This window comes from Monodelphis domestica, chromosome 2 (assembly GCF_027887165.1).
Source record: "Monodelphis domestica isolate mMonDom1 chromosome 2, mMonDom1.pri, whole genome shotgun sequence".
Classification (NCBI taxonomy): domain Eukaryota; kingdom Metazoa; phylum Chordata; class Mammalia; order Didelphimorphia; family Didelphidae; genus Monodelphis; species Monodelphis domestica.
The window spans coordinates 421,155,880-421,183,482 of NC_077228.1; the positions used below are offsets into that span (position 1 = coordinate 421,155,880).

The 27,603-nt window shown below is 36.9% G+C and overlaps 1 protein-coding gene across 2 annotated transcripts in view; it reads left to right on the forward strand.

Annotated features, from left to right (window-relative positions):
• AIG1 (androgen induced 1) overlaps nucleotides 1-27,603 on the forward strand; it is a 307,398-nt gene that overhangs the window by 217,939 nt on the left and 61,856 nt on the right. Inside the window, exon 4 of one of the 2 annotated variants that reach the window (XM_056818883.1) lies at nucleotides 455-509. The exons of the other annotated variant lie outside the window; for it this stretch is intronic. Within the exon in view, the coding sequence (XP_056674861.1) occupies nucleotides 455-460 (6 nt within the window). The 3' untranslated portion in view covers nucleotides 461-509. Of the gene's footprint in view, nucleotides 1-454; nucleotides 510-27,603 lie in introns of those variants that run through there. 2 annotated transcript variants of the gene reach the window in all.

A 27,603-nucleotide genomic window follows, 5' to 3' on the forward strand; every position in this document is an offset into this window, starting at 1 on the left:
GTTAACTGTGAGACACTGAATAAGCTGCTTAATTTTTATATGCCTGTTTCTTCAGCTGTAAAATGGGTATAATAATAACACACCCTGGGGATGTTGTGAGGACAAAATAAGATAACATTTGTAGCATACTTAGCATAGTGCATGGAACATAGTAGGCACTTGAATTCTTGTTCCTTTCACCTCACTATCCATTGGCTAGTTATGTACTTGTGAGAGGTAGTTTCTTTTATCATTATCCTTTAATTTACTTCTAATATGATCTTGGTCATGGACATTTTAAATCTTATTGTGTTATATGGTGTGAGATCTTGTTCTAAACATAATTATTGCTGATCTCTATGTCTTCTAGTTTATTTCCATTTTACAAAATGCTGACTCTTAGTTTTAGATATGTAGTAGTTACTATATTTTTTAAAAGAACATTTATTACTATTTTTTAAATGTTTTTTAACAGAAATGAGTGGCATATTTTGTTAGAGATGTTTGCGGCATCTATTGATAGAATCAGGTAGGTTTGATTATTTTTGGTATTAATATAGTCTAGCATTGCATTGCTGATATAAATCCAAACTATTCATAAAGTATAATCTTTTTTAATGTATTGTTGAGCCTTGTTGCTAATGTTTTTTTTTTTAATTTAGGGTTTTTTTAATTTAATTTTTTTTCAATATTTCTTAAGGATAGTGGTCAGTTTTTTTCTCTGATTTCTTCCTTCCTTATCTATCAAGATCATATTTGTATCATACTTGCAAGTTTATAGGATCCTATTTTTTTGGCAAGCATTTTCCACAATCGTTATTTGAATGTGTATTAGAATTAATCTGTAACTGTACCCTAGTGTTTTGGGGAAGTTCATTTGTATCTAGTTTATCTTTGTTCTCTATTTTTTTCTTGTTAATCTGATTATTTTGTGGTTTTGAAATATTTATTTATTTATTTATTATTATGAATTTTTTTAGTATGTAAATGGATTAAATACTTTGTAATTATTTCCTTTATATCTTATTTGTTGTTATTTCTGTCTTTTCACTTTTAGTCCTGGCAATTTGTTTTTCCTATCTTTTTTAATAACTAGCAGGTGGTTTCTCATTTTATTTTTCAAAAAACAGTTTTTGGTTTTATTTATCAGTTCTGTGGTGTGTGTGTTTGTGTGTGGTTGCCTTTGTTTTGGGTGGGTTTACTTTTATTTTCATTAATCTCTTATTTGATTTTTAGAATTTCTATTTTAGTGTTTAGTTGAAGCTTTTGAATTTGTTAATTTTCAAGTTTGTGTTCTTATTGTTTTAGTTCCCAAAATTTTGGGCATATTTTCTCATAACTATCATTTTCATTTATAAATTTTTTTACTGTTTCTTTTATTGACTCTGATTCAAGAATTTCTGTTTTATCTCATTATTTAAATATTTTATTCAAAGGTCCGCAATTGAATATATTTTATTGTGTTGTGGCCAATAAAGATAGTTTTAATATTTCTGATTTTATGCATTTTTATATAATGGTCAATTTTAATAAATGTTCTATATATAGATGAGAAATATATTTGCCTTTTTTCTATTCCATTGCCTGATATCATGTACTGTTTCATTGTCTGATATCATGATTGCTATTCTCTGCTTTTTTTAGTTCATCTGAAATATAAATTCTGTTCCAACACATTATTTTAACTTAATATATAAACCTGTTTTAAGTGTGTCTTTTGTAACTTTTGGATTCTGCCTTCTAATACATTTTAGTATTCTTTTCCATTTTATTATGAATTCATACTATTCTCATTCATTGTAATTGTCAATATATATTTCCCTCCATCCTACATTCTTAGAATGTTTTCCTCTTCTTATATTCCCTTTTCCCAAGAAGTTAGTGAGAGAGTATGATCAACTTTAATGATCTGTGTCCCCATTTCTCCTATTTTCTTTCCCTTGTCCACACCCCAAGTATGAGTTTTTCTTTCCGTTTAATACCTCTATTATAATATACCCTCTAAAATTAGAGTTTGTTTTCTTTATTACTAATCCTTTCTTTATTCTACATCCTTAAATACCACTTTACCTTTCACTGTTCCCACTTATTTTCTGGTTGAATTTGATGTTTTTCTGCACCAATATCTTGGGGAATGGCATGTTTCTTAGTGTGTTTTTAATCCTCCTTTGGCTATTTCACATGAAAGCAAGATTCATGTGCTGATCATTTCCAACATCTTTTTACATTTTCATAGTCAAATTCTACCCTACATCACTTAGGTGAAATAGTAAATTCTAATTTCACCTTTCCTACTACTTCTATAGTATATTAATTTTTACTTTTTTTTTTCTGCCTTCTATCAAAATCATCACAACAGGAAAAAATGACTTCCCTCTTAGAATGTAAACATTTTCTCATATAGTTTGTTCCCCTTAATGTAATATATTTACTTTTCTGGGTTTCTCTTTACTTTTGTGCTTGCATTTTAGAGATTTCTATTCAGCTAGGGTCTTTCATTAGGAATGGTTGGAAGTTCAGTTTTTCATTAAAGGTCCAGTTTTTCCCCATAAGATTGTACTTAATTTTACAACATAAATTATTCATGGATTTTTACCACATAAATTATTTATGAATCTTTCATTTTTTGCCTTTTGGTATATGGTATCCCAGACTTCCTTGTTCTTTAAAAATGATGGCTTTTAAAAGACTGCCTTCCCTTTAATCCAGCCATACCACTGCTGGGTTTGTACAAATTGTGGTCTCTGTTGGCGATGGAATACTATTGTGCTGAAAGGAATAATGAACTGGAGGAATTCCATGTGAACTGAAAAGACCTCCAGGAATTTATGCAGAGTGAGAGGAGCAGAACCAGGAGAATATTGTACACAGAGGTAGATACATTATGGCACAATCGAATCAATTTCTCTACTAGCAGCAATGCAGTGACCAGTGACCCAGGACATTTCAGAGGAACTTGTGAGAAAGAACACTATCCACATCCAGAGAAAGAACTATGGGAGCAGGAATGCAGAAGAAAAACAACTGCTTAATCACATGGGTCGATGGGGATATGATTGGGAATTCTGACTTTAAATGATCACTCTATTGCAAATATTAATAATATGGAAATAGGTTTTGAACAATGAAAAAAATGATAGCTACGGGGGGGGGGGGGCAGTGGATTGAGAGTCAGGCCTAGAGACAGGAGGTCCTTGGTTCAAATCTGGTCTCAGACACTTCCTAGCTGGGTGACCCTGGGACCCATTGCCTAGCCCTTACCACTCTTCTGCCTCAGAACTGATACACAGTATTAATTCTAAGATGGAAGGTAAGAGGTTAAATGAAATTAAATAAAAGATAGGATATAACTGTTGTAAAACAATTGTAAGTTCCTGAAGTCTAGAATCTACATCAATGAGCAAACACTTGGTCTTTATCAATGTAAATTCGTTGTAAAATGGTAAGGAAGAGGGAATAATGGGAAACTATGAATGAGGGTGCCTTAAAAATAGTGAAGAATGATAGAGAAAAAAGTAATATACATAAATCTTGGTGTGAAAGACAACAAACAGACAAGGTAGAACAGATTTGTCAGCATTTCTTTAACAAACTGTATTTGTGATTAATGAAAGAGAAACCACAACATTTGAATTTCTTAATAGCCCAGTTCCTACTATACTATCTGGCAAAGAGGAATTCACATTTAAGTATAAGAGGGAAAGAGTAGGTAGCCCAGACCAAGTATATATAGGAGAAATTGGTATGAAGTTCTAAATAGTTTAAGAAAAATTGGGGAAAAAAATTCAAGATATCTGATAGGAAGACACCAAAAGTTTGGGACTAGGAAGTAGACAATTTTGTTACACCTCCTCCCCCCCCCCAAAAAAAGGTAAGAGGATTTCAATAACTGTAGACCCACATGCCCATTTTCCTGTGTGTTATAAATCTTCCTGAAAATTAGCTGTATTAATGGAGGATATCCTTGGTCAACATCAGGCCTGGAATAGCAGTTGCCTTCATCACTTATTCTATCTTTAGATAGATGAAATTATCATCAAGGCAAGCTAAGGATTTATCAGCTGTTCATTTAGGAAACTGAGAACTCCAGCAGATGCTTGAATAGTTGAGGTCTCTAATCATTACTATATAATGCTATATGAGTTATGATCTGCTTCCATAATTCATCATCTATTTTCTCCTTCTGCCATGTTCCTGTCATGAGTCACATCCTACCTTTCAGTGATACTTATCAGATCAAATTTGCCTCCTTATTTTTAAGAGTTGTAGTCAGTCTGTCAACAAACAGTTATTAAGTGCTTATAATGTTCCAGGTTAACCTCTAGAGAGAGACACACACACAAAAAGACAAAAACGCCATCTCTGCCCCAGAAGAGCTCACGTTCTAATGAGATACACAACATGCAAATAATTATATACGACATGTATAGATGTACACAAAAAACTTGGAATGAGGAGACTAATCAGAAGAGTATTATAATAGTCTAAATGGGAATCAACAGAGCCCACCACAAGGTGGGGGCTATGTGAGTTGAGATAAGGCAGTATACAAGAGAGATGCTGTAAAGGTAGCACCAATAGGACTTGGAGAAAGATTGAGCATGGGAACCTGGGCGAGTGGCAGTGCCCTTGGCAGTAACAGGAAAGTTGAGAAGAGGAGAAGGTTTGGGGGGAAATGAATGATTTTTGTTTTGGCTGTGCTCAGTTTGAGTTTATTTTGAGACATCCTGTTTGAAATGTCCAAATATCAGTCAGTAATGGAAGATAGAAACTCAGCAGAGAGACAAGGTTTTGATTGTTAAATCTGAGAATCTTCTACATAGAGATAATAATTGTGCCTCTGGGATCTGATGATATTATCAGACAAGGCAATAAAGAGGAAAAAGAGAAGACAGTCCAGGACAGACCTTGAGGGGGGACACCCATAGTTAATGGACAAGGCTTGGGTAAAGATCCAGCAAACTGAGAAAAACTGAGAAAGAGTGGTCAGGCACATAGAGAAAAACAGGAGAAAGAGAGAAAGAAGTGTCACAAAAATCTTGAGGGAAGAGAACCTCCAAGAGGAAAGGGTGATTGACCATGTCATGGTCTTCTAATATTAAGAAGGGGAAGGGGAGGGGAGGTAATACATGCTAAACTCCTATTGTGTGCCAAACTCTGTACTAAGCACTTTACAAACCAACCCTGGAAGAGTTAGGTGCTGTTAGGACCCCCATTTTACAGCAGAAAAAAAACTGAAGTGAAGAGAAGCTAAGTGATTTCGTCAGGGTCACACAGTGTCAGAGGCTGTATTTGAACTTGTGGTACCTAGCTCTTTCATCCTAAAAGGATGAAGGTAGAGAAAAGGCCATTCAACCTGACCTGAGATCATTGTTAACTTTGAAGGGAGACATTTGAGTTGATGAAATGAATTTGGAAGTCCTATTGCCAAGGGTTTTGAAGAGAGTGGGAGGGGAGGAAGTAGAAGCCAAGAAGCAGAGGAGAGAGATAGGGCAGTAGTTAATGCTGATGGTCAGATCAGGTGAGGGTTTTTTAAGGAATGGACATTTGTGGTTGTGTCTGTAGGTATCAGGGAAGGAACCTGAAGAAGGGAGATATTGAAAATGAAAGAGAAAATGGGGCTCTTTGGAGCTGTCTTCTGAAGAAGATGGAATGGATGTAGAGAAGGGAAAAGGAAAAGGGTCACCTCTTTATTTGAGACAGGTGAGAAGACAGTGTGGGGAATACATGGGAGTAGTATGACCTAAGGAGGAAGGGTAAAGAGGGAATTCTTGGTATGGGAGAAGGAGAGGACTTGAGGAGAAACAGGAGTATTTGGAACAACCACTGGTGAGTGAGATAGTGAATGAGTTTGGGAAGTGTAAAAGGACCAAAATAATGCAATAAGTGCCCAGTTGAGGTTATATAGCCCAAGTTTGTAATGGACTTAATGAGCATAGTTTTGTTATTTTTTTCCAGTTCTTTTTATACACAAGTAAATAGGAATAAAAAAGGCAGATGATAGAAGTCATCTAAGCTTAGTTTTTGGCAAAGCATGATTCATGATAGGGGTTTGGAGAGAAAGAGATTCACGTTTAGAGGTTGAGTTGAACAGATTCTTCATGAGATTGAGATATGGAAGCTCAGATGATAGTGTAGTTTACTTTGTTTAATGTTTATACTCTGTGAATTTGTATATAAGTATCTGAGACTACACATATTTTTTTTATTTCCATCTTTTTTTTTGTCTCCCATGAATGGCTAGATTGTCCAAGTCTATATTATTTTTCTTGTGTTATACTTTATTTGTAGTAGAAAACTTAGGTAGATGGAGTAGTTCTCCATTTTCCCTTCATCTTGGGCTTAAAATCTTTTTTCTTTTTATCAGATTCATAAATCTCCATCCAAACATATTATTCCTAGCATTCGCTGGAGATAGTCCTCTCTTGACCTTGAGTCCATCATTCCTATATCTGAAGCCCAGATTCTATTCTTAGAACATCATCTTAAAAAAAAAAAAAAACCTTACCTTCTGTCTTAGAATCAATACTATGTATTGGTTCCATGGCTAGGCAATGGGGGTTAAGTGACTTGCCCAAGGTCACACAGCTAGGAAGTATCTGAGGCCAGATTTGAACCTAGGATCTCCTGTCTCTAGGCCTGTCTCTCAATCCACTGAGCTGCCCCCCATCATCTTCTTAACCAACAATGTTCACTTTCCAGATCTGCCTTTCTTGTCTTAAACCTCTGGGCTTCAGTGGCAGATAAGAAATCCTCTCTCTGCCTTTAAACTCTTCAGTTTTTTTGTAGGTGGGTTTTAACCTCTAAAGATGATTTATTTGTTCCTTCTAGCTGTACCTCATTGATTACAAAAGGCATATATTGTTCATAAGATTTATTAAGCCTTGCAGTCTCTACTCTTTCTCAGATACTTCCCAAGGAAGACAGTTTAGCTCAACCCACATTCAAAAAGCATTTATTAAGAACATTCTACCTACAAGAGACTGAATGAAGACAAAATGGTTCATTATTAATTTTAAGTTGACAGTCACATTAGTAGCCTTTAACAGGGTGTTATCAACCACCACAACTTTCCTTTTCTTCCTGTGACCCAATACTGCATGGGAATCTACTACTTTGATAGTACCTCTGGATCATCATCATTAACCGCATCTTGGAAGGACCCTGATCTATCCCAGGATTCAGTGGTCTTTATTCTTTTTTGGGTAACAATCTTCCAACTCCCAATTATAGTTTGTATTCCACTTTGCATAACTGGATTATTCATCCTCTTTGTTTTTCTCTTGAAACATATTTTATTCCATTAAGTAACACTTCCATCATCCCTGAAACAGAGTTAAGGCAGCCTTCCACCAAAACTTTAACCCAGAGAGACCATCCTTCTTTCTGTATACAAATAATTGTTCATTGATTCTAGGACAAATACAAATATTATACAACCTTTAAATCACTGGAATGTTCACCGTCAATATTTGTTAAAAAACTAACCTTTTTTTACCACTTATTCATTTATTTTGACATTTTTATGAACTTAATAAAAACCAACAAACATGTACATCTCCATGTAAAAAGAGCTCCAAAAGAATTTTTATATGAAACCATAACTATTACACTTAGCTTGGTGTTTTTTAAAAGAATGTATTATTGAAGGAAAAAAATCATTGTAGCAATTTTTTTTAAAAAGTCTAATATTCAAGATATATTAAAAGCTCATTCAATAAATAACAAGAATCATTCCCCAATAAATGATCAAAGTATATGATCAAAATATGAATTATCAAAAGAGGAAAGACAATCTATCAACAATTATACTTAAAAAATTCTAAATCTCTTTTGGGTTCAATTATAATTAATTTCTGTTTATAATTTTATTGTTTAGTCATTTCAACATGTCTGACTCTTTGGGAGCTCATTTGGAGTTTTCTTGGCAAAGGCACTAAAATGGTTTGCTATTTCCTTCTCCACTTCATCTTATATATGAGGAAACTTAGGCAAACAAGATTAAGTGGCATATTCAGGCTCACACAGCCACCATGTAGGCCAGATTTGAACTCAGTGTGATGTGTCTTCCTGACTCGTCCTGGAACTTGTAAGGAATTAAATTAAGGGTTTGACCAAATATGTGAGAATTCTAAAATAATCTTGTGGTCACCGATTTAAAATATTATAGCTCAAGTCAAAATGACTTTTAATTTCTTTTATTTGCAAAAGGGTGGAAAGAGTGAAAGTATAGAAATACAAAGAGAGGGTAGAGAAGATGTCTACCCTATCACACTAAATATTTCTCCAGTGCTCAGCTCAGCCTGGCAGGATCAGAGCACCCAGAGTTCCACCCACACAGCCTCCTCCAGGAAGGGAAGGCCCCTCCAAAACTAATCTCTCTCCAGACACCAGAAAAGGAAGGCCAGCTACTCACTCACCCAAGAGGCAGTCCAAGTGCCAAGTTACCTCCAAGAGGCAGGTCACCAGGCAAGGATGAATGCCAAAGATGACAAAGTTGACAACCCCAGAAGACTGCTTGTAGAAGCCTCCCTCCAGCCAAAGAAATTCAAGGCTTTTATAGTGGCTTCTTGTCTCTTCCCCTCTTCACAGGGGCCAATGCCCAAGGGGAAGTGTCTGTAGGATCCACTTCTCAGCCTCTGAAGGTGTCAACCTCACAGGCTTCTGAAGGTATCAACTTTTACCGTAGGATTTACAAGTTTCTGACTGATTGAGTTATCACCCACTTTAGAAGATGACTTGAGAACACTCTTACTTAATGTAAAGTAGGGGTGCTTTGAGTTCTGGAGTTATCACTCATTTTAGCAAGTGACTTGTGAATTCTCTTACTTGATGACTAAAAAAGTGTTAACTCAAAATAGACAAAGAGAATAAAGAACTCCCTTTCTCACACTTTTACCATGCTTCTTCTCCACCTAGCTGCCCCAATTATAATTCATGAAATTCAAATTAAAACAACCCTAAATATTCTGCCTCATACTCATCGGATTGGCAGACCCTCCCCCCAAAAAAAGAATATTACAATTGTTGGTGAAGCTATAAATTGGACCAGCCATTCTGTAAAGAAATTTGGAACTATACACCAAAGAGACCAAAGAAAGGTTATATACCCATAAGTACAAAAACATAAATAGCAACAGTTTTTGAAGTGGTAAAGAGCTGGAAGTTATTGGGATGCCCTTCAATTAGGGAGTGACTGAACAAGTTATGGCATATGAATGTAATGGAATGGGTTGTAAGAGGTGATGGAGATAGTTTTCAGAGAAACCTAAGAAGACTTATATGAACTGATACAGAGTAAAGTGAGCAGAACCAAGAGAACAATTTTTATAGTAACAACTCTGATGAGCACAATAATTAACCATGATTCTAAAGTATATGTACACTCTACTAGCTTTGGGGATATATTTCTAGATTGCTTTCTAGAATAGCTGGACTAATTCATTGTTTCCCAAAACTCTATCACTAAAGTGAAAAGAACCAGGAAAACAATTATATAATAAAAACATTGTAAAGACAAACAATTTTGAAAGATTTAAGAGCTCTGATCAGTACAGTGACCAATCATGACTCCAAAGGACCAGTAATTAAGCACACTGTGCTACCTACCTCATGAAAGAAAATGAGACATATATTTTTTTTTCAGGGATGATCAGTATGAGAATTTTTTTTCCTTACTCTCCATATTTTTGTAAGGGTTTTTTGGGGAATAAAGGAATGGGAATGAAAGAGAGAGGGAGGTAGGCTACCAATAGGGCTGCCAAAAAAAGAAGAAGAAGAAAGTCATTGGAGCATGTTTTTCATTGGAGCATCTTTTTTAATGCAAGGAAGAGAAGGAAGGAGATAGGAAATATGAACAGAATAGATTTGGAAATTGTATATCAAATTTATTATATATTTTAAAAAGAAAAGTTGTACATAATAAACATTCTCAGTTACATGCATAGTCTTCTTTTTAATATTCTACTTTGTATTTGGAAATTCTTATTTTATTTAGAGTTTATTAAAAACAGAATTTAAAAAGTTTAATTTTAAAAAGCAATTGTCAGAGGGCTCTCAAAAAAGTACCTGCTGTAAGAAATTCAACATACAAGTTTCAGAACTGCCTTGCTTCTTTATGTTTTCCCCCCAAACTGTATTTCTTCTACTCTGTGATGTTTTTTTAATGATTCCTTGATGCTCTTTTCTTTTCCTTTTATGGGAAGGTTGACAACAGGTATACCCCTTTTGTATTGGTTGATTGTAACCTAAAGTGATTTACCTACAATAGGAGTCTTATGAAATTGATGATATCAAGAGTTGGTCATTCAGCCAGTAAACATTTATTAAGCACTTACTATGTGCTAAGCACTGTACTAAGTGCTAGGAATACAAAGAAAGGCAAAAAATGGTACCTGTCTTCTAGGAGCGCAGAATTTATTGAGGAAAGACAATACCTAAAAGAATATGAAGAAGAAGAAGGGGAGAGGGGAGGGTACTCAGTGCAAGGGACACTATGAAATCTAGAGTAAAGCTGAGTAGGAAGTGATGAGACAGCTGCCCTGGGCACCTCTTAAAAAGAGAATTGGGAAGATCACCATTGCCCATCCTGCACTCTCTCCACCCAGAGGGAAGGAAAGAGCCCTAGGAGCAAGAGTTTTAGAGTTGATATGATTTTTTGAAAGATGATTAGACTCCAACAAGTATGAGGAATACAACTGGATGCGAAATTTCCTTTAAAAATTCCCAAATGGGAAAAGAATAAAATGCAAAAGCCCTTTGTTGGTGATTTCCACATAAACTCTGCCATATTTATGTTGGCAATGGTTATCCCATATGTCTGGAATGCACTCTCTCCTTAACCTCCATCTCAGAATTTGTTTTCCTTTAAATTAAAGGTCAAATATTATCTTCTCTATGAAGCCTTTCCTGATTCTCCCAACTGCTAGTGCCTTCCTTCCTAAACCACATAGTATTTCATTTTGTATATATCTGTTTTTATTAACTTTATACTTTACTTACATATTTTTATATGTACTTGTTTCTTCCATTGGAATTAAGCTCCTTATGAATAGGCATTGTTTTTATTCTTTGTGCTTTTATTCCTATCACCAAACATAGTATATGGCATATATGGCATATATATGGCAATAAGTAAGTACTTATTGATTGATTGTCAAAGAATCATTGAATAAACTGATAGGTAATTGGGAGGGTGAGGGTCTTTTTATAGAGAAAGAGTCATTACAATGATTTTTCATTGTAACTTCACCAAAAATAACAGAAAGGTTAACCTTAAGAAGCCTAGTGATCACTAAAGATAATGTAAGGAAATGGTCTGGACTAAGCCATATATCACTGCAGGCTGCATAACTTTAGCCACTAGTATAACACTGTACTATACCTAGCAAGGCACAAATAACCTGAAAGTTATAATTATATGTTCTAAGGTTGGAGTCTTTCATAGACTGATCGTGTGTAAATCCCAGTGCTACAAATGGAGACCTCAAAATACCCTTGAGAACTCAACCCAACAATTGTACTAGAAACAGAGCATTATTACAGTTGCCCACAATCACTTGGATATAACATTGATCCATAAAAACTTAAGAAGAACATTTTAAATAGATGTTGATGTACCAAATACTCATAAACACCAAGCAACATGGAAAAAAGAACTTCCAGAATATAAATATATGGCTGTACTCATAGTCATGTGGGAACAGGATGAAGTACACATCATTCCCATCATGCTCTGTGTTACCAGAGAGCATGCTTCTAATAATTCTACCAAAGATGAGTTTGTATCGTAAGGCTTTTATTCAACTACAAAAAGCAGTTGTTTTATCCTCCTCTGCAAGATTGTTAATAAAACATTAACTATAAAAGAATAATAGCAGAAGAGTGACTTGTCCCAGAACAATTTCTATCTAGACTTCATTGAATGAGATGAAAACATGATGATAACAACAAACTGATGTTTGCAAAACATTTTGCATGCCTTATCTCAGTGGAGCCTCACGACTGTATTATTTTCCTCATTTTATAGACAACTTAATTAACCTGCTGAAGGATACACAGCTTGTCAGCATCTAAGGTGGTATTTGAACCCAAGTGTGTTAACTGACTGACTCCAGGTCTAACCCTCTATCTGTTATACCACACTGCATCCTTGAGATGAGATCTCCAATTTATCTTGTTCATTGCCTGTGCTTGGTGTATTTGTGTATAAATATTGAGCCCGTGGGGTTTGCTATTGTTTACGTGCTTGGCTTTTTATCTCTTGTTTCCTTTCTGGATGACTCAGCTGCTATTCTTCCTACATTGTAGCTATACTGGTGGTTTATGTTTTGTTCTGTTTTGCCTTCTCTCCCCTTTTCATTCAAAAGCCAACTTTAACTAGATTAATAAGAGCATGGTTGATACATTCCTATCCACTGTTCTTAAGGATGCTCCATTTCTGACCAGGGACCCTCCATTCCTAAATTTTAACCATTGGTCCTGGAATCCCAGATCTTCCTTTTTCTCCTACATCCTTCCAGAGACACAATGACTCGTATGCCTCCTGTCCCCTGTGATCCTCAGCTTCTTGGCCAAGACCTTGTACTCCTCAGCAGAGCTTTCCAGGTCCCTTCTGCTGCTGTCATTTTTGCCCATGAAATGACCCATGAGCTTTGAACAGTGTTTTGAGGTTTTCATTCAGGTCTTAGATCCATGCTCCAGAAAGAAAATGGTTCTCTGTCTCATCATTTTTGAATTGGCAAACAATAGAACCAGTACCCATCACATGGAGCCACTAGCCACAACATTCTCTTCTCCTCTGCCAGATCTCATGGCTCTGTCCCTCCTTGGAAGACCTGTGGCTTCTTGTGTCCCCAACTACTCTTTCGTTAGGGCCTCAGATATGCTTTTATTTTTTTAAACCCTTACCTTCCATCCTAAAATCAATATTGTGTAATTATTTCTAAGGCAGAGAGTGATAAAAGCTAGGCAGTAGGGGTGAAGTTGCCTTGTTCCAGGGTCACTCGGTTAAAAACCTGTGGGAAGTCACATCTGAACCCAGGACCTCCCATCTCTAAGCCTGATTATCCACCAAGCCTCCTGGTTGCCCCCTCAGATGTGTCTTTTTAGCTCCAAGGATTCACTGTTTTGCCATCTTTAGCTCCTTCTGAGGAAAGATGATCAGGATTGCCTTTTACCGCATCATATCCTTTACTCCTTCCTTTTTACATAGAAGACCTTAGGCTTTCTTCTGGACTTTTAAAGAATAATTCCTCATCCGTGCTAGCCCACAACATGGAGAAGCCCACCTGCGCTTTCTCTTTGAGCATTGAGAGCATCCACTTGGTCCCAGCAGACATACCAAGGTGTCATCCTCAGTTCAAGTCCCTAAGCTTCATACACTCTTCTGTATAGTCCTGGTCTCCCAAGCTGCTCCCAGGGGTTACAGTTCACATTCACCTATTGAAAACTCCTTTCAGGTTTCTTGCTGGATTGATGAGCACTGTATTCCTTATTCTTTTTCCCTTTTTCCTCTTCTACATTCCCTTGCTGAATTTCTTTCTCCATTAGCCCTGTTTCTTCTTAAAACCTCTTCAGTTCTGCTTTCTCCTCCCTCAGATTTGGTCGTCCTCCTTGAAGTTCAGCCCTTTTTCTCAATTCATTCTTCTTAAGTGTTTTCTCAACATCAAATTTCATTTAACCAGTTTTACTGTTTGGCCTTTTTCACAAATTCCAAAGCTCTCCAAGTCATGTCTCCTAATTTTTTTCTTTAAAAAATATTGATAATGCATAAGACTGAATTTTATGTATCATCTACAAATCTTCAGCACTTCTCATTTTTAACTTTTAAGCCAGGTTTTGCAAAACCTCCTTTGCCCATCCATGAAATAAAGACATCAAGTTTCAAAGTATGTATTGAATTAACTTGAAAGGTCTTAAGGTTTTCATGGGTTTTTCTCCTTCATCCTCTCCAGTGGATATTGAGGGCATTTGCTACAATTATCTTTACCAATAAATGGCCTTTTACATTTCATGAGCACTGAAATTCAATGGAACCTTGTGACCTAAAATTATGTTTTCTGTTGCCTTTGGATGCACAGTTTAACCAATTCCTCTAATTCTTTTATAAGTCTTTCAAAGAAGAACCTATGAGCCATCCTTCCATTTAGCTGCAACTTGCTTTGGTCTCCTGGTTTTGTTTATAGTTGGAATGTCAAGATTAATAATAATCAGTTCCTTCAGTATTATTTCAACTCCTTAGTCACTGGAAAAAGAGCTCACACTTAGAGTGACAGTAGCTAAATTGTCTAGATTGTATTCATATTTTTATTTATTTTCTTGATTGCTATGGCCAGTAATTCATTAGCAAATGACCAACCAACCAGTGATAAGCTTCTTTTTAGTAAGCTAGGCTGATCCTCAGAAAGCAGACACATTCTAGAAACTGCCATAGTTTCTAAATGGCACCTTCTAGAACACTTTCATGCCATGATGAGGCACTGGAAAAGAATTCTGTGAAAGTCAATGTACCATATGGTTCCCAATACAGGTTTCACTTTCTCTTCAATCAACCTTATGCCAATGTGAATATGGCACATAACCATACTTGTAATGCCAGTGGAGAGTAGTGAAGATGAAATCTCATGTTAAATTGAAAAGAAGAGAAAGACAATGAAAATGGCAAACACTCAAAGAACTATGATGAGAAAAATGACTAAAACATCCTTTTTTAAAGGAATATTTTATACCTAGTCACAAGAGTTTTTATACATAAATTTGGGTATCTTTAAGTCTCTAAATACACACACACACACACACACACACACACACACACACACACACACACACACACACACACACACATATATATATTTTCATTTCAAAGAAATTCTGTTTGGCAGATACAATCTGTTTATAGAGGAAGTTTATATTTAGCTCAATATGAAGTTTTTTCTCCATGGTATATAGTACTAAACTTGTTGTCTAAAACCTAAAAAATCATGTGCTTTTTTTCAGGGAGCAAAATCAAGGGAGAGCTTGTTGCTGTTTAATGGTGAAGAAAGTACATTGCCACTACAATCACAGATCCTTGAAGTTTTATTATTTTTATTCTATAATTTTACTTTTCAAATTACTTTTTTTTTTATTCCTTTGAAGAGTTAATTATATTCCTGTGGTAATAGCACTTCATTTCCTATTCTTATAGTCCCATTCTGAATTCTGCTTAAATTGATTCCCATGGGTTTTATAAGGCTTCTTCTGCCTCCCTCTCTCTATAGTTCAGTGTCGAAGAGTCTCCCTGGTAGGTGACCAGGGGAGCTTCTTTTGAATTTTTCACGATTCATCAAGACTGACCCTTTCCCCTTTTAAATTCCCCTATTGCTTCCTAGCCTTTGGGAAGCCCTTTGAATGTGGCTCCCCCTGACCCTGTTTCCTCTTCAAAGTTTCTTCTTTTCTGTACAGGGAATCAAATGCCTTTCAAAAGTGATCTATTTCTGCTTTATATTAGTCTGTCGGTCAGCAGCATTTTTTTTGAAAGGCTCTAGCATTTTTAAAGATACAACTAGAAAAATGGAAAACTATATTGAAATCAATGGAAAGATGAAAAGAAGCTTTATTTTTACTTCTTTCCTCCTCTTCATTCTTCTTTCCTCTTCCTCCCTTCTTTTCTTTCTTCTTTCTATAGTTCTTCTTTCTTCCCTTTATACTTCCTTGGGTGAGTAAAGGAATAGAGAGAGGGGCAAGGCAGGGGTGTTTAATGTGTCATGCTCTCAGTTGTGCTACTAATTTTATATACCTTGCACAGACCTAATCGATTGCTTAAGTGGTTCTTCCCTGGGTTCTGATCACAACCCAATAGGGCAGTGCAAAGGTTCTGATGATGTCTCAAAATGTGCTAACAAAGAATAATGGAAATAGGAAGGCATTGATTTATTGAAATACAATATTTCTATATAGTGAATTTGGAAGTTTCCCATAGTGGTACAGGAATGGTAGAGAAGGAAATTTCTAGTTCTTTTTTGAGTCTTTTAATAGTAGATTAACCACACAATATCAAAAGAAATGAATGCATAGGATATATCTCAGCTTGTTTAAAAATAAAGGAAATAGCAGATGCATATAAAAGACATGTAGCAGTGAACAAAAAAATGCACTTTCATATACGAGAGTAACACTTCATACTCATTGCCAGGAAAGTAAATATACTTCTTGGATTGTTTCTCTTGGAATGGTGCCAAGTTGTTCAGATCCATCTGTAGGTCTGTCTTTTGACTAATAACATGCCTATTCAAAACACCTGGCCAACATTAAGTATTAAGTAAGTTGAGTTACAGTTAAGTATGTAAATTTTTCTCTTGAAAATTACAAAATCTTGTTTCATATGGGAATGGAACCCATGATCTTGGACTTCATCAGCACCATACTATAGGCTCCTCAATTTAAATTTTTATAGAAGAGGCCTGTTGCTCCCCAAAGGAAACTCGCTGGACCTTCTGTTCTTTACATTTTTTTCCTTCATTAAGGGCCTGCTATACAAAAGAGGGTTTAGATGTTTTCTGTATGATATTAGACCCTAAAGAAAAGAATTAAGATCATTGAGTGGAAATAAGAAGCAATTTGTAATAATGTAAAGGAAGAATTTATTAAGCATTGTCCAACAATGGAGTAGACTGTTTTGTCAGGCAGTGAGCGTCTCATGATTTGAAACATTCAAACAGAAAGTGAATGAGTGTCCATCAGAGATGTTTCGAAAAGGATTCCCCCATAGAACTTGGAGTTGGACCAATAATCAAAGTCCCATCTACTTCTCTATATATATAGCTTTATTATTCCATCTTCTTCAGATGTCGAGACATATTCCCATTAAGCTTTAACTTATTAGTCTTTCAAAGCCCTGTGCACTGTACAAAAACTTCCTTCTTCCTCCACTCTCCCCACCTCCTGCCTCAGTCCACTAGAACAAGTGAAATTATGTTGGATGGCAGGGGGAATTTTGCATTTTCCTTGATATTATTTAGTTTTAGAGTATCTTTCTTGGCATATAACTCCTGAGTTTCTTGAGAAAAGTACTCAACATTTTACATCAGATAAAAATGAGGCAGAAATTTAGTATGCTATAAAAGCCTCATGCTTCAAATTTACAAATATATAAACTCTTACTGACATTACATTTAGGTCACTTCCTTTCCAGAAGAATTATTTTTCTCATATATAAAATAAGGGAGTTGGACTAAATTACTGTACTTGAAAGGTCCTTTCTTATTCCAAATGTCTGTGATTCTAATACTGAAGGATTCTGGAATACTCTTTTAAAGGAAGTTATAGAGTTTTATTGTTGGGACTTTTTTTTCAATAATGAGGAGTATAATCTTTATAGAGTGCTATGAAGAATAATCCTGCCTTGAGGCAGGAGGATGAACCAAATGTCTTTTCGAGTTCCCTTCCATTTCTACTAATGGGAAAATTCTCCCACTCATGTGAGCCACTCTTAGTGTTATTACTGAGAGCTGTTAAACATTCTGCTGCAACTCCCAGTTACCAAATCCCTACCAAATTATCAAAGTAAAAGGGTTATATTTCATTTCTTAGTATAAATCTTAAGGGGAGCCTGGAAAATTGCTTTACTATGACCATTTTTTTCCAAACCAATTTTTTTCCCAAATGATCCTAAGAATCATTTCAAGGACAAGGGAATTGACTTGGGAAGTTTTGAAATCTGGTGGATTTTTTTAAAACACTTACCTTCCCTCTTAGAATAAATATTGTGTCAAGACAGAAGCACAATAACCAATGGAGGTTAAGTGACTTGCCAGGATCATTCAGCTAGGAAATGTCTGAGGCCAAATTTGAACCAAAGACTTCTTGTCTCTAGACCTGACTCTCAATTCACCAAGCCACCTCTCTGTTCCCTGGAATTTATTTTAGAGTTCTCTCAGTGCTTTTGTTTGTTTGTCCTCTGAGGAATGATGAGAGCAACCATCCAAAGCACTTTGTATATGGAATAGATCTCTGAGGATTTCTTCATTCCTGGAGGTCTCTAGAAGTACTCCCCTGAAATGAGTAGGGTTTCTTGTGTGCTTTCTTCAAGCATCTTCCTACGAAGGATTTTTGCTTTTTTGTTTCTGTCTCATACAGTAAGACAGAAACAAAAATTCACTGTTTCCCCATATTTTTCAAAAGGTCCTACTGATGATACACACTAATACTGATCTTTGACCTTTGGATCATGTCTTTCTGTGCAAACAGTTCTTTGGCTAGATGTTTTACAACCACAGCTACTAGTGCTGTTATTATTGTGTCTTAGACTTAAAATCTCTCCTAAGCTACCTCACATCCAATTGCTGCATGTCATATTGAACAGATACCAAAGAATTCTAATATATTTCTTGGTTTGAAATTGTGTTTCTTTTGCTTACTCTGCTTATAATTGACTCATCGGAAGGGAATAGACTAAATGATCTCTAAGGTCCCTTTTGTCTTGACCAACAAGATAAAGCGGATTCCAACCTACTCTGATTGCTTCTCACAGAGGTATCTAGGAACTATCATCATCTAGGCATACAAGATGATGACCAACAGAAAGGGCAAAGACAACTGGAAGAGATATTCCCAGTTAGGAAGCAAGATGGCAGTCAACTCAAAATCTCCCTCCAAAAGAACCCTGGGAAATATAATCTAGGGACAGAAAATGAGATGATAGATGTGAAAATCAGGAGAAATGTATTCTTCCCACAACATAGGACCTTGGAAAAAGGAAAAGCAGGAATGAAATCAATAGGTTGAACAGAGAGAGCAAGGAGAGCAAATCACTAGAGGGAATAGCCTAAGTAGGAAGCTAAAAATCAAGGTTAAACATCCCAGATTAAGTAGGATGCTGGTGTCTCTGATTGAGAAGATGCTGTTCAACTGACTGGTCGTGATTTCTAAATTTTATGATTGGTTCCATGTGTGCTGTCCATCTTTCAAGACATGAGTGGCACCTGGGTGCTGCCATACCTTCTAGCTTCCATATTCTATAATCCTGTGATCTGGCTCTGCTTCAACTTGCCATACCAACTCCTTGCATAGCTTGATGTTCTCCATGTGCTGCTTAGCAGTTATTCAGCAGCTAATTTCATTGCATTGCTGGAAAATTTACTATTTCAGCACTTTCCTATGGGTTACATATGACTTGTAGTTTACACAAAGGAAATTACTCAAGCCAAATGTGGCATCTACAGTAGACTCACATTCACATGGAACATCAGACATCACTATGGTTGTGTGAACCATGTGGGTAATTTGGGGGTATCATGCCATATTCATTCCATACTCTTCTTAACCTCAGGCTTCAAACCTGTATTATATGGCAGCTCCTGTACATCAGATGTTAGTAATCTAGAAGGAACATAGTCTAATAAATGAAGAGTCAGAAATCCTGAGTGTCATTATTTACTAGGTTTAAGCAAATTATTTTAGTTCAGTTTTCTCATCTGTAAAATGAGGGATTTAAAATACACAATCCCCAAAAGTTTCTTCCAATTTGGCTCATCTAGGATTCTGTCATTTGACCCCCTTATTTTCTTCATGTAGAGAATGGAGATAATAATACTTTTCCTACTTATTTCACATTGTTGTTATGAGGGTCAAATAAGATGATATATGTCAACATCTGTTTAAAAATTATGCATTTAACAAGTGTAAGAAGTAGTAAGAATAATATTTTTTCAGTTGCTAGAGGGGTATTCTAAAAATTATTCTCATATGTGTACATTGTTGTTATGGCTAATCGTGTCACTGTTGATGATTTATCTTACCACAACATCTCTCACATATGTTCCTTTATTTCCCCTCACACATCCATCCTCATTCTGAGCCTAATCACATCTCGCCTAGATTAGTGCATTAGCTTCCTTATTGGCATCCCTGCTTCCAGTCTCTCCTCTCCAGATCATCCTTCACATAGCTGCTAAAATGATTTATCTAAAGTGCAGAATGATCTCATATTACTCTCTTACTCAATAGACTCCAGTGACTCCCTATTACTTCTCAGATCCAATATAAACTCCTTTTAGAAATGTAAAGTTCTTTACAACTAGCCTTACTCTCCCTTTACAGCTTTATTACATACGACGACTCTCCATGCATTGTTCAATCCATCCATCCTAGGCTTTTTGGTATTCTTCACACATTACACTATATTTCTTATCTCCATATATTTGCACTGACTGACTCCTTTTCCTAGAAAGTTCTCCCACTTCACATTGTATTTCATCACTGTCATCCCTTCTGGAATTTGCCCTCTAAATGCTGCTTCTCAAAAAAAAAAAAAATCTACCTGGGTTTGGTTCCCTCCTCTCTCTTCTTTCACCTCCTCCCAATCCCCCCCCTTTCCCATCTAAGAAAGATACCATGGGAGAAATTGTGGGGCCAAACACTGAGCCACCTCACTTTGCCCAATCTCTGTCTCCTTCTGGTGTCTTTCTCCTTGGTTGTTACTTAAATGTTTCAAAGCCAAGACCTGAAGAAAAAAAAAAATCACACAGACAATACAACTCAGCAGGAAAAAACAACAACCCTATAAATGTATGTGTACATTTGGCACATTAATGTAAAAAAGACTAGTTGTTGGGAATTTTTTTTTTGGTTGAAGTTTTGCCTTAAGTTATTTCTTTTGTTTGAGAGGGGTTAAAAAAAAACCTCATCCTAAAAAAAAAAAAAAAGAAGCTTTAGGGGCAGCAGATAAGGTGGACACTGTCTTGAACCCAATTGCCCAGCCCTTATTCCTCTTCTGTCTTAGAACCAATACTTATTGGTTCTAAGACAAAAAATAAGGGTTTAAAAAAATAAAGAAGTTTCCTGAGGGGAGCTACTGTCTTGCTTTTGTTGTTAATTGTACAAGTGCCTACTGTGGTGCCTGGAATATCATAAGTGCTTAATAAATGCTTTTCAAATGATTGATTAATTGAAATCTATTTAAAAAAACCCAAGAAGGAGAACAGAAGACTTAGGGAGTAAGTAAGATGTTCCAAGGCAGAGGAGTGACAAGGGCTAGGCAATGGGGACTAAGTAACTTGCCCAGCATCACACAGCTAGGAAATATCTGAGGCCACATCTGAACCTAAGACCCCCTATCTCTAAATCTGGCTCTCAATTCACTAAGCTACTCAGCTGACCCCAATCCTTTTCTTCTTAATGGAGATCTTAACAAAAGGGGAGGACTTAATCTAGTTTTAATAGCCTAAGGGAGAAATTATTTCAGTCTCAAGTAGGGGTTGAGGAAGGAAGGAAATTATTTCATAATTCATTATCACTGTTCTATATTAACTTTCCATAATACCGGACAGACAACTGGAGGTTTGAGCCTGGAAAGCTGGACAAATGTATCTGAGAATCACTTAATGGAGATAACAGTTGAATCCATAAAGCTGATGAGATCACCAAGCTATGTCTCACTGAGGGAGAAGATGAGAGGACCCAAGACAGAGTCCTGGGGTCCAGCAAGAGATCCTGAAGAGTGTGGTTAGATAGATAGGTAGGAGGAGAACTAGGAAAGAGTAGTGTCAAAAAAATTTAAGAGAGAAGAGAGTATTAAGGAGAAGGGAATTGATTATCAGTCAAGATATCAAGGAAGTCTATGGATTCATTTTCAAAATAAATTTTTAACCTTTTTAAAATCATGAATTAAAAATTTTGTTGTTGATTCATGTCTGACTCTCCATGACCCCATTGGAATTTTTTTGGGCAAAGATACTAAGGTAGTTGTCCATATTCTTCTCCAGCTCATTTTACAGATGAGAAAACTGACACCAACAGGGTTAAGTGACTTGCCCAGGGCTACATGACTAATAAGTGTCTAAAGCCAGATTTCAACTCAGGAAATTGAGCATTCCTAATTTCAAACCTGGCACTCTATCCACTACTATACCTAGCTGCCCTGAGGAAATGGTACCATATGCAATCATATCCTAGTTCTTATATTTGTTTGCTGGTTGGTTTCATCTTACATTGGATCACAGATTTAGAGCTGGAAGGGATGTTAAAGATCATCTACCATCTAAAATCCCACCACCTACAGGAAGTCTTTCCTAATCCCTCTTGATTCTAGTATCTTCCTTCTACCGATTATTTCAATTTATCCTATATATATCTTGTTTGTACATATTTATTTGGTCATTGTTTCTCCCCCCTCACCCATTTCACTCTGAGATCCTCAAAAGCAGAAATTATTTTTCCCTTTCTTTAAAAATCCAGCATTTAACCCAGTACATGACATATAGTAGATTTTTTTTATCCTTTTCTTCCATTTAGAATCAATACTGTGCTGTATTGGTTTCAAGGCAGAAAAGCAGTAAGAGCTAAGCAGTTGAGGTTAAGTGACTTGCCCAAGATCACACTGATAGGAAAAGTCTGAAGCCAGATTTGAACCCAGACAGTCTTGTCTCTATGCTTGGCTCTCAATCCACTGAACCATCTAACTGTCCCATATTGGAGGCTCTTAATAAATGCTAATTGACTGACTACCTCCCTAACTGACCAGACACTAGGAATCCATCAATCAGTCAATCACCAAGCATTCATTAAGCATCTCCTTTTGCCAAATACAGGAGATTCAAAAAAAAACAACAAAAAGCTGAGTTTTGGAGAGGCTTACCACATATACTTCCATCTGGAATGAGACCTATTTTGCCATGTGAGCTGCCATCTATTTCCGTTTGTGGTTGGCTCAGAATCCACTCCCAGACCAAAAATAAGAATTCAGCTCACAATAGCCTGGAAAGTCCCCTAGTTCTTGCCACATAGCACAAATGATATTCTGGCTTTACCCTTTATCCCAACAGCCTTATAAATGATAATTAATGCATACTATTGCATACATAGGGATTTAAAGGAAAGCAGTTATATTGAAATAGTTATAAAAAAAATCCTGGACCCTCAGGTTAAGAGCCCCTATATTAAATGATCTGTAGGATCCCTTTTTGAATCTAAGGTTCCAGGACCTAGAGTTGAATAGGACATGTCCTAGGACCCAGCCCTATGGCACACACTTAGAGATTTCCCCTCCTAGATGACATCAATCCATTAATTAACATTCTATGGATATAGTTGCTAACTAACTGTAAATCTCCTTAACTGCCATCACTTAGCACTTCATTTCTGTCTTACCCACAAGAATACCCTGAGAGACTTGGTAAAATCAAGATATACTGAGTCTAAACCATTTCACTGATTTGCCCTGGGGTTTGTAGAAAGCTATAGCTTTATTTGTTTGCCAGTTAAGTCCTAGAACAACTGAATGTTAACACAGCCACTTTTCAAAGTTGTTAAATGAATGACTAACCTTTGCAAGGACACATGAGTTTTTCTTCCTTCTAGCCTCTTGCAGAAGGTTTAGGGATGAGGAACACAGAGGATGGGAATCTGAACTTGAGATTCTTCCTTCATTTTTCTCCCCTTGCTTTGAGGCAGTTGAGTGCTCCAAGTCATAAGACAGCCTTTGGAAACATTTCATACCTTAGGTCTTGTATGCTCCTAAGGCACATAATTGGAGTCACAGAATCTGCACATATTTCACTAAGACATCTTCTGACTCTCTGGTGAGCAGTTATTTTTGAAATAATCATTTTAAAGCCCCCTCATCATTTTTTGCTGAAGTCAATGCATCAGTTTCAAAGGCAGCTGGCAGCTTCCCCACTGCATCAGTACACACTTGATGGTTTTCGGAAAGCAGCTCCAGGATCCTAGGGTCCCATCAGTTCCTAGAGTCAGAAGCATTTGAGTCATGAAAACAAAATGAAGTTAGAAATGTGTTTTTCACGGTGCAGGGAGCTTTTTAATATTACCAGGTGATATAACTTTTTAAAAAGAATTTACCCACCCACCTTCCCTAAAGAAACAAAAGTCTTAAAAATGAAGTTAAATAGGAAATAACTTCAAATGCAACATTTGAGTCCTGTGGGTTCTCACAGTGATCGTATATTTTGTGTGCATATGTGTCTGCAAACATGTGTCATCCAGTCAGCATAAACTATCAATGTTAAGCATTTATATATTTACAAAGTGCTTTATACCTGTTTTATGAGTTCTCTTGCAATTACTTGCCTCTACATTCCTTAGAGAAAAAACAAAGTCATAGCAAAGTTTTATGTGCTTTGCCCAAAGTCATGCAGAACATTAGTGCCAGAGCCAAATTTGGGGCTCTCTGACTGAGTTTCAAGTCTGTTGCTTCTAACCAACAAGGACTTGTCACAAAATTCTGTGACTAGCACTCTTCCAGTCATGGTTGACAGTTGGAAATACAGATTAAAATAAGGCGAGGATATAGTCTTCAAGGATCTGATGTCCCCTGGTTCTTCAAGATAAGACCAACTCTGAAGATAATTTTAAGTGGAATATTTATTTACTAATTGAAGGGGAAAAAATCCATGTTATGGTATTAAAGATAAAGACTTCCATTTTGTCCCAGTTGGATAGAAGTCTCTAGGACCATTAGCTGAAAGGCTTTCAATAGCAACAATTTACATTTGCATAGTGATCTTAAAGCACTTTCTTTAGAAAAACACTTAGAGGTCAGTAATGAAAATATTTATCAGCCCCATTTTATGAATAAGGAAATAGCTCTAAAAAATTAAATGACTCTGATATTGTTGTTCATTCTTTTCAGTTGGTTGGACTCTTTATGGTCCCCGTTTGGAGTTTTCTTGGCAAAAATACAGATGAGAAAACTGAGGCCAACTGGATTAAGTGACTTGCCCAGAGACACACATCTAGGACGCATCTGAAGCCAAATTTGAATTCAGGGAGATAAGTCTTCCCAACTCCAGGCCTGGTGCTTCTATCACTGCTCTATCTAGCTGCTGATGGTTCTATAGCAAATGCCAGGGAAGGATCATTCTCCTGACTCCAGGCCCTCATCCACTCTGCCTGGGGTGCAGATGATGATCTTTTTTCTGCCTAGTTTTTAGGAAGGATATGAATGCTGTTAAAGTCTGAGCCACAGTTTCCTCCTCTGTAAAAGAGAGGTCTTTGACTAAGTGATTTCTAAGGCTCATGCAAGCAAAACTGAGTTCTGTTTCAGCTTATTCTGGTGAATCTGTTAACAGCCACCGGAGACCTGTGACTCAGGATACTCAGCTCAACCAAAACCTCCGTGTTGGGTGTGAGTCAGCACCACATATCATTGCCAGGGGAGTGTAAGAAGGGTTGCAGGTCCTCACTGGAGCCAGCTATTACTTCCTGGAAGAAAAGCCAAACCACTCTCCTTTCTCACCCACTTCAGTGGTAAAATTCATTTCAAAAGATACACCTTTGTTTAGCGCAGACGAGAGGCTCAAAGTTTCACATATTTTATCTTAAAGGAGGGAGCGATCCATTCATGTAATGAGATGATAGTTCAAGTACACATTCCTATGTACGTGCTCACACACACATACACATTTATTACTCTTAATACTCCAATATTCTTCCCTCTCTGCCACATTCTCTCATCCCTTCCTGAAGAGGTCACCAAAGCTTGTACTTGGGATTCAGTCAATGTGGAGCTCATTAAATTGGAATCCTGGTATGCTTGAGTCTTTGAAATTTACAAGTCTTGAGTAAGTTGATGAGTTGAAGAATAGGCTTTAAGAATGCCTCAGTTTCCCCATTTTGTCCATGTCCCAGCAGCACCCAGCCCAGACTCAGTCCAACTTGGCAGGGCCTTTTGTCTTCGATGAATTCTGATTCCCAGGGACCTCTTGGGATGAGATCTCAAGCTGTTTGGAATGAATAAATGAAGGAATGAAAAAGCATTTAGTAAACACTGACCAAGTACCAAATACTATGCTAACCCCAAGGGTGAAATTCAAAAGGCAAAGTTTCTTTGCTTACTAACTTCCACCACTACCACCACACTATTCTATTCCCCTTACAGGTGAAAATCATTTGATGCCAAAAATTTGGGGGTTTGCCTTCTCGCTTCTTATTCTTTCCCTCATTTTCTCCAAGGCTCTGAGTCATGCCCCATCCAATCCCTCTACTCCATCAACAATGAGCATTCTCTAAGATTTTGGTAGAGTGGCAAGGATCATAGATTTAGACCTGGGGTGGTTATTAGTGCTTATCTCAATTAACTTTGTTTTTATAGATAGGGAAACTGAGACCCAGAGAAGTGAAGAGACCAACCCAAGCTCACACAGGTAGGAAATGGTAGAATCTAGATTTGACCCCAGGTCCTCAGTCTCTTTCCATCAAATCATACCACTTCTCACACCTTGGCCCTCTTCTTTTCTCTTCTTTTCACATTCCTTTGAAGATCTCATCTATTTTGAGTTACTATATAGAGAGCGGTGACGACCAAAGTACATGTCCAAGGTAGCTTGTAGGGGAACTTCCCTTGAATCTTTAGCTGCCACCCAACAGTCACACAGCAGTATCCTCCCAGTTCTATAGGCTTGTAGTCTTGGATATTCAGCTGCTGATCCTTTTCTTCAATCATGAAAGTCATTTTGATCTTTTTCAACATTTCTTACACTTCTCCTTTGCTTTTCCCACCACCCCCAAGCTACCACCCCAATCTAGATTTAATTTCTTCCTATTTAGACAACTAGAACAACATCTCAGCTGACCTCTACTCACTCTCTACTGTCATTCCTACCTATAGCTGTCTTTCAGTGACTGTAGAAACTCATGCAGCTGAAGCTAATTTGGAAGAAGCAAGGAAACAGGTCCAATCTCTTGCCCCTGAGGAAAAAACACATGCATATGGTTCCCAGTCAAACACATGCATATGGTTCCCAGTCCCAAGTGTTACAAATTGTCTTGGACTCTTTATTCATCCTCCATCTTCTTCACTTGATATCTAAATCTTCTCCTTAACTTAGACCATGGTATCTTTACCTATTTCTTGAATGTTGGGATCTGCTATTAGCTTATGTTTCTCATCTGGACCCAGGTCCTTCCTCCATCATCCCTGTATGTCTAGTAACCAATGCACCCCTTTTGGCTCTTTGATGAGTAGGGCCCTGGTATCTGTAGCCTTTCATTTCTTTCTGGTTTAAGGAGTCTCAATCCTTGACACATTCACACACCCCCTCCCAGCTTATGTTGGTCTCAGGAAGAGGGTTGGGAGGTAAATTGCACTTGATCCAACACTGTTTTCATCCATTTACCCCAATTCCACCCTTGATGCTGACGAAACTACCAGTTATCCCATTTGCCTAGTATATCCTATCAAATCTCAACTCTTCAGCCTACCGTTATGATCCTTCATCATATGGACTCTTCTCACCCCCAACCCTCATTTCTGAACAACATTCTACTTTGCTTCAGTCAAACTAGACTCCTTTTTGTCTTCCCTTATTCATTCCATATTCCTTATCTGAATTGTCCCCCAACTCTACTTCTTTAAAGGTTTAAAACTCCTTTGCCCCAAGAGGTCTATAAGTTGATTTTTTTTTTTACTGATTGTGTATGTGTGGTATTTCTCCCTAGCCATGCAGTAATCTCATCAAAGGCAAGAATAATGCCTTTTTCTTTTTTTTGATACCCATGATTTCTGAATGCCAAGGAATCACTTGGAATCCTAGACTCTTTTCCTGACATTAGTTTCCTTCACTGATAACAGATGGCCTCAGTTGTGCTATCATAAGGCCAAATTCACAGATTCCCTGTATAGAAAATGTG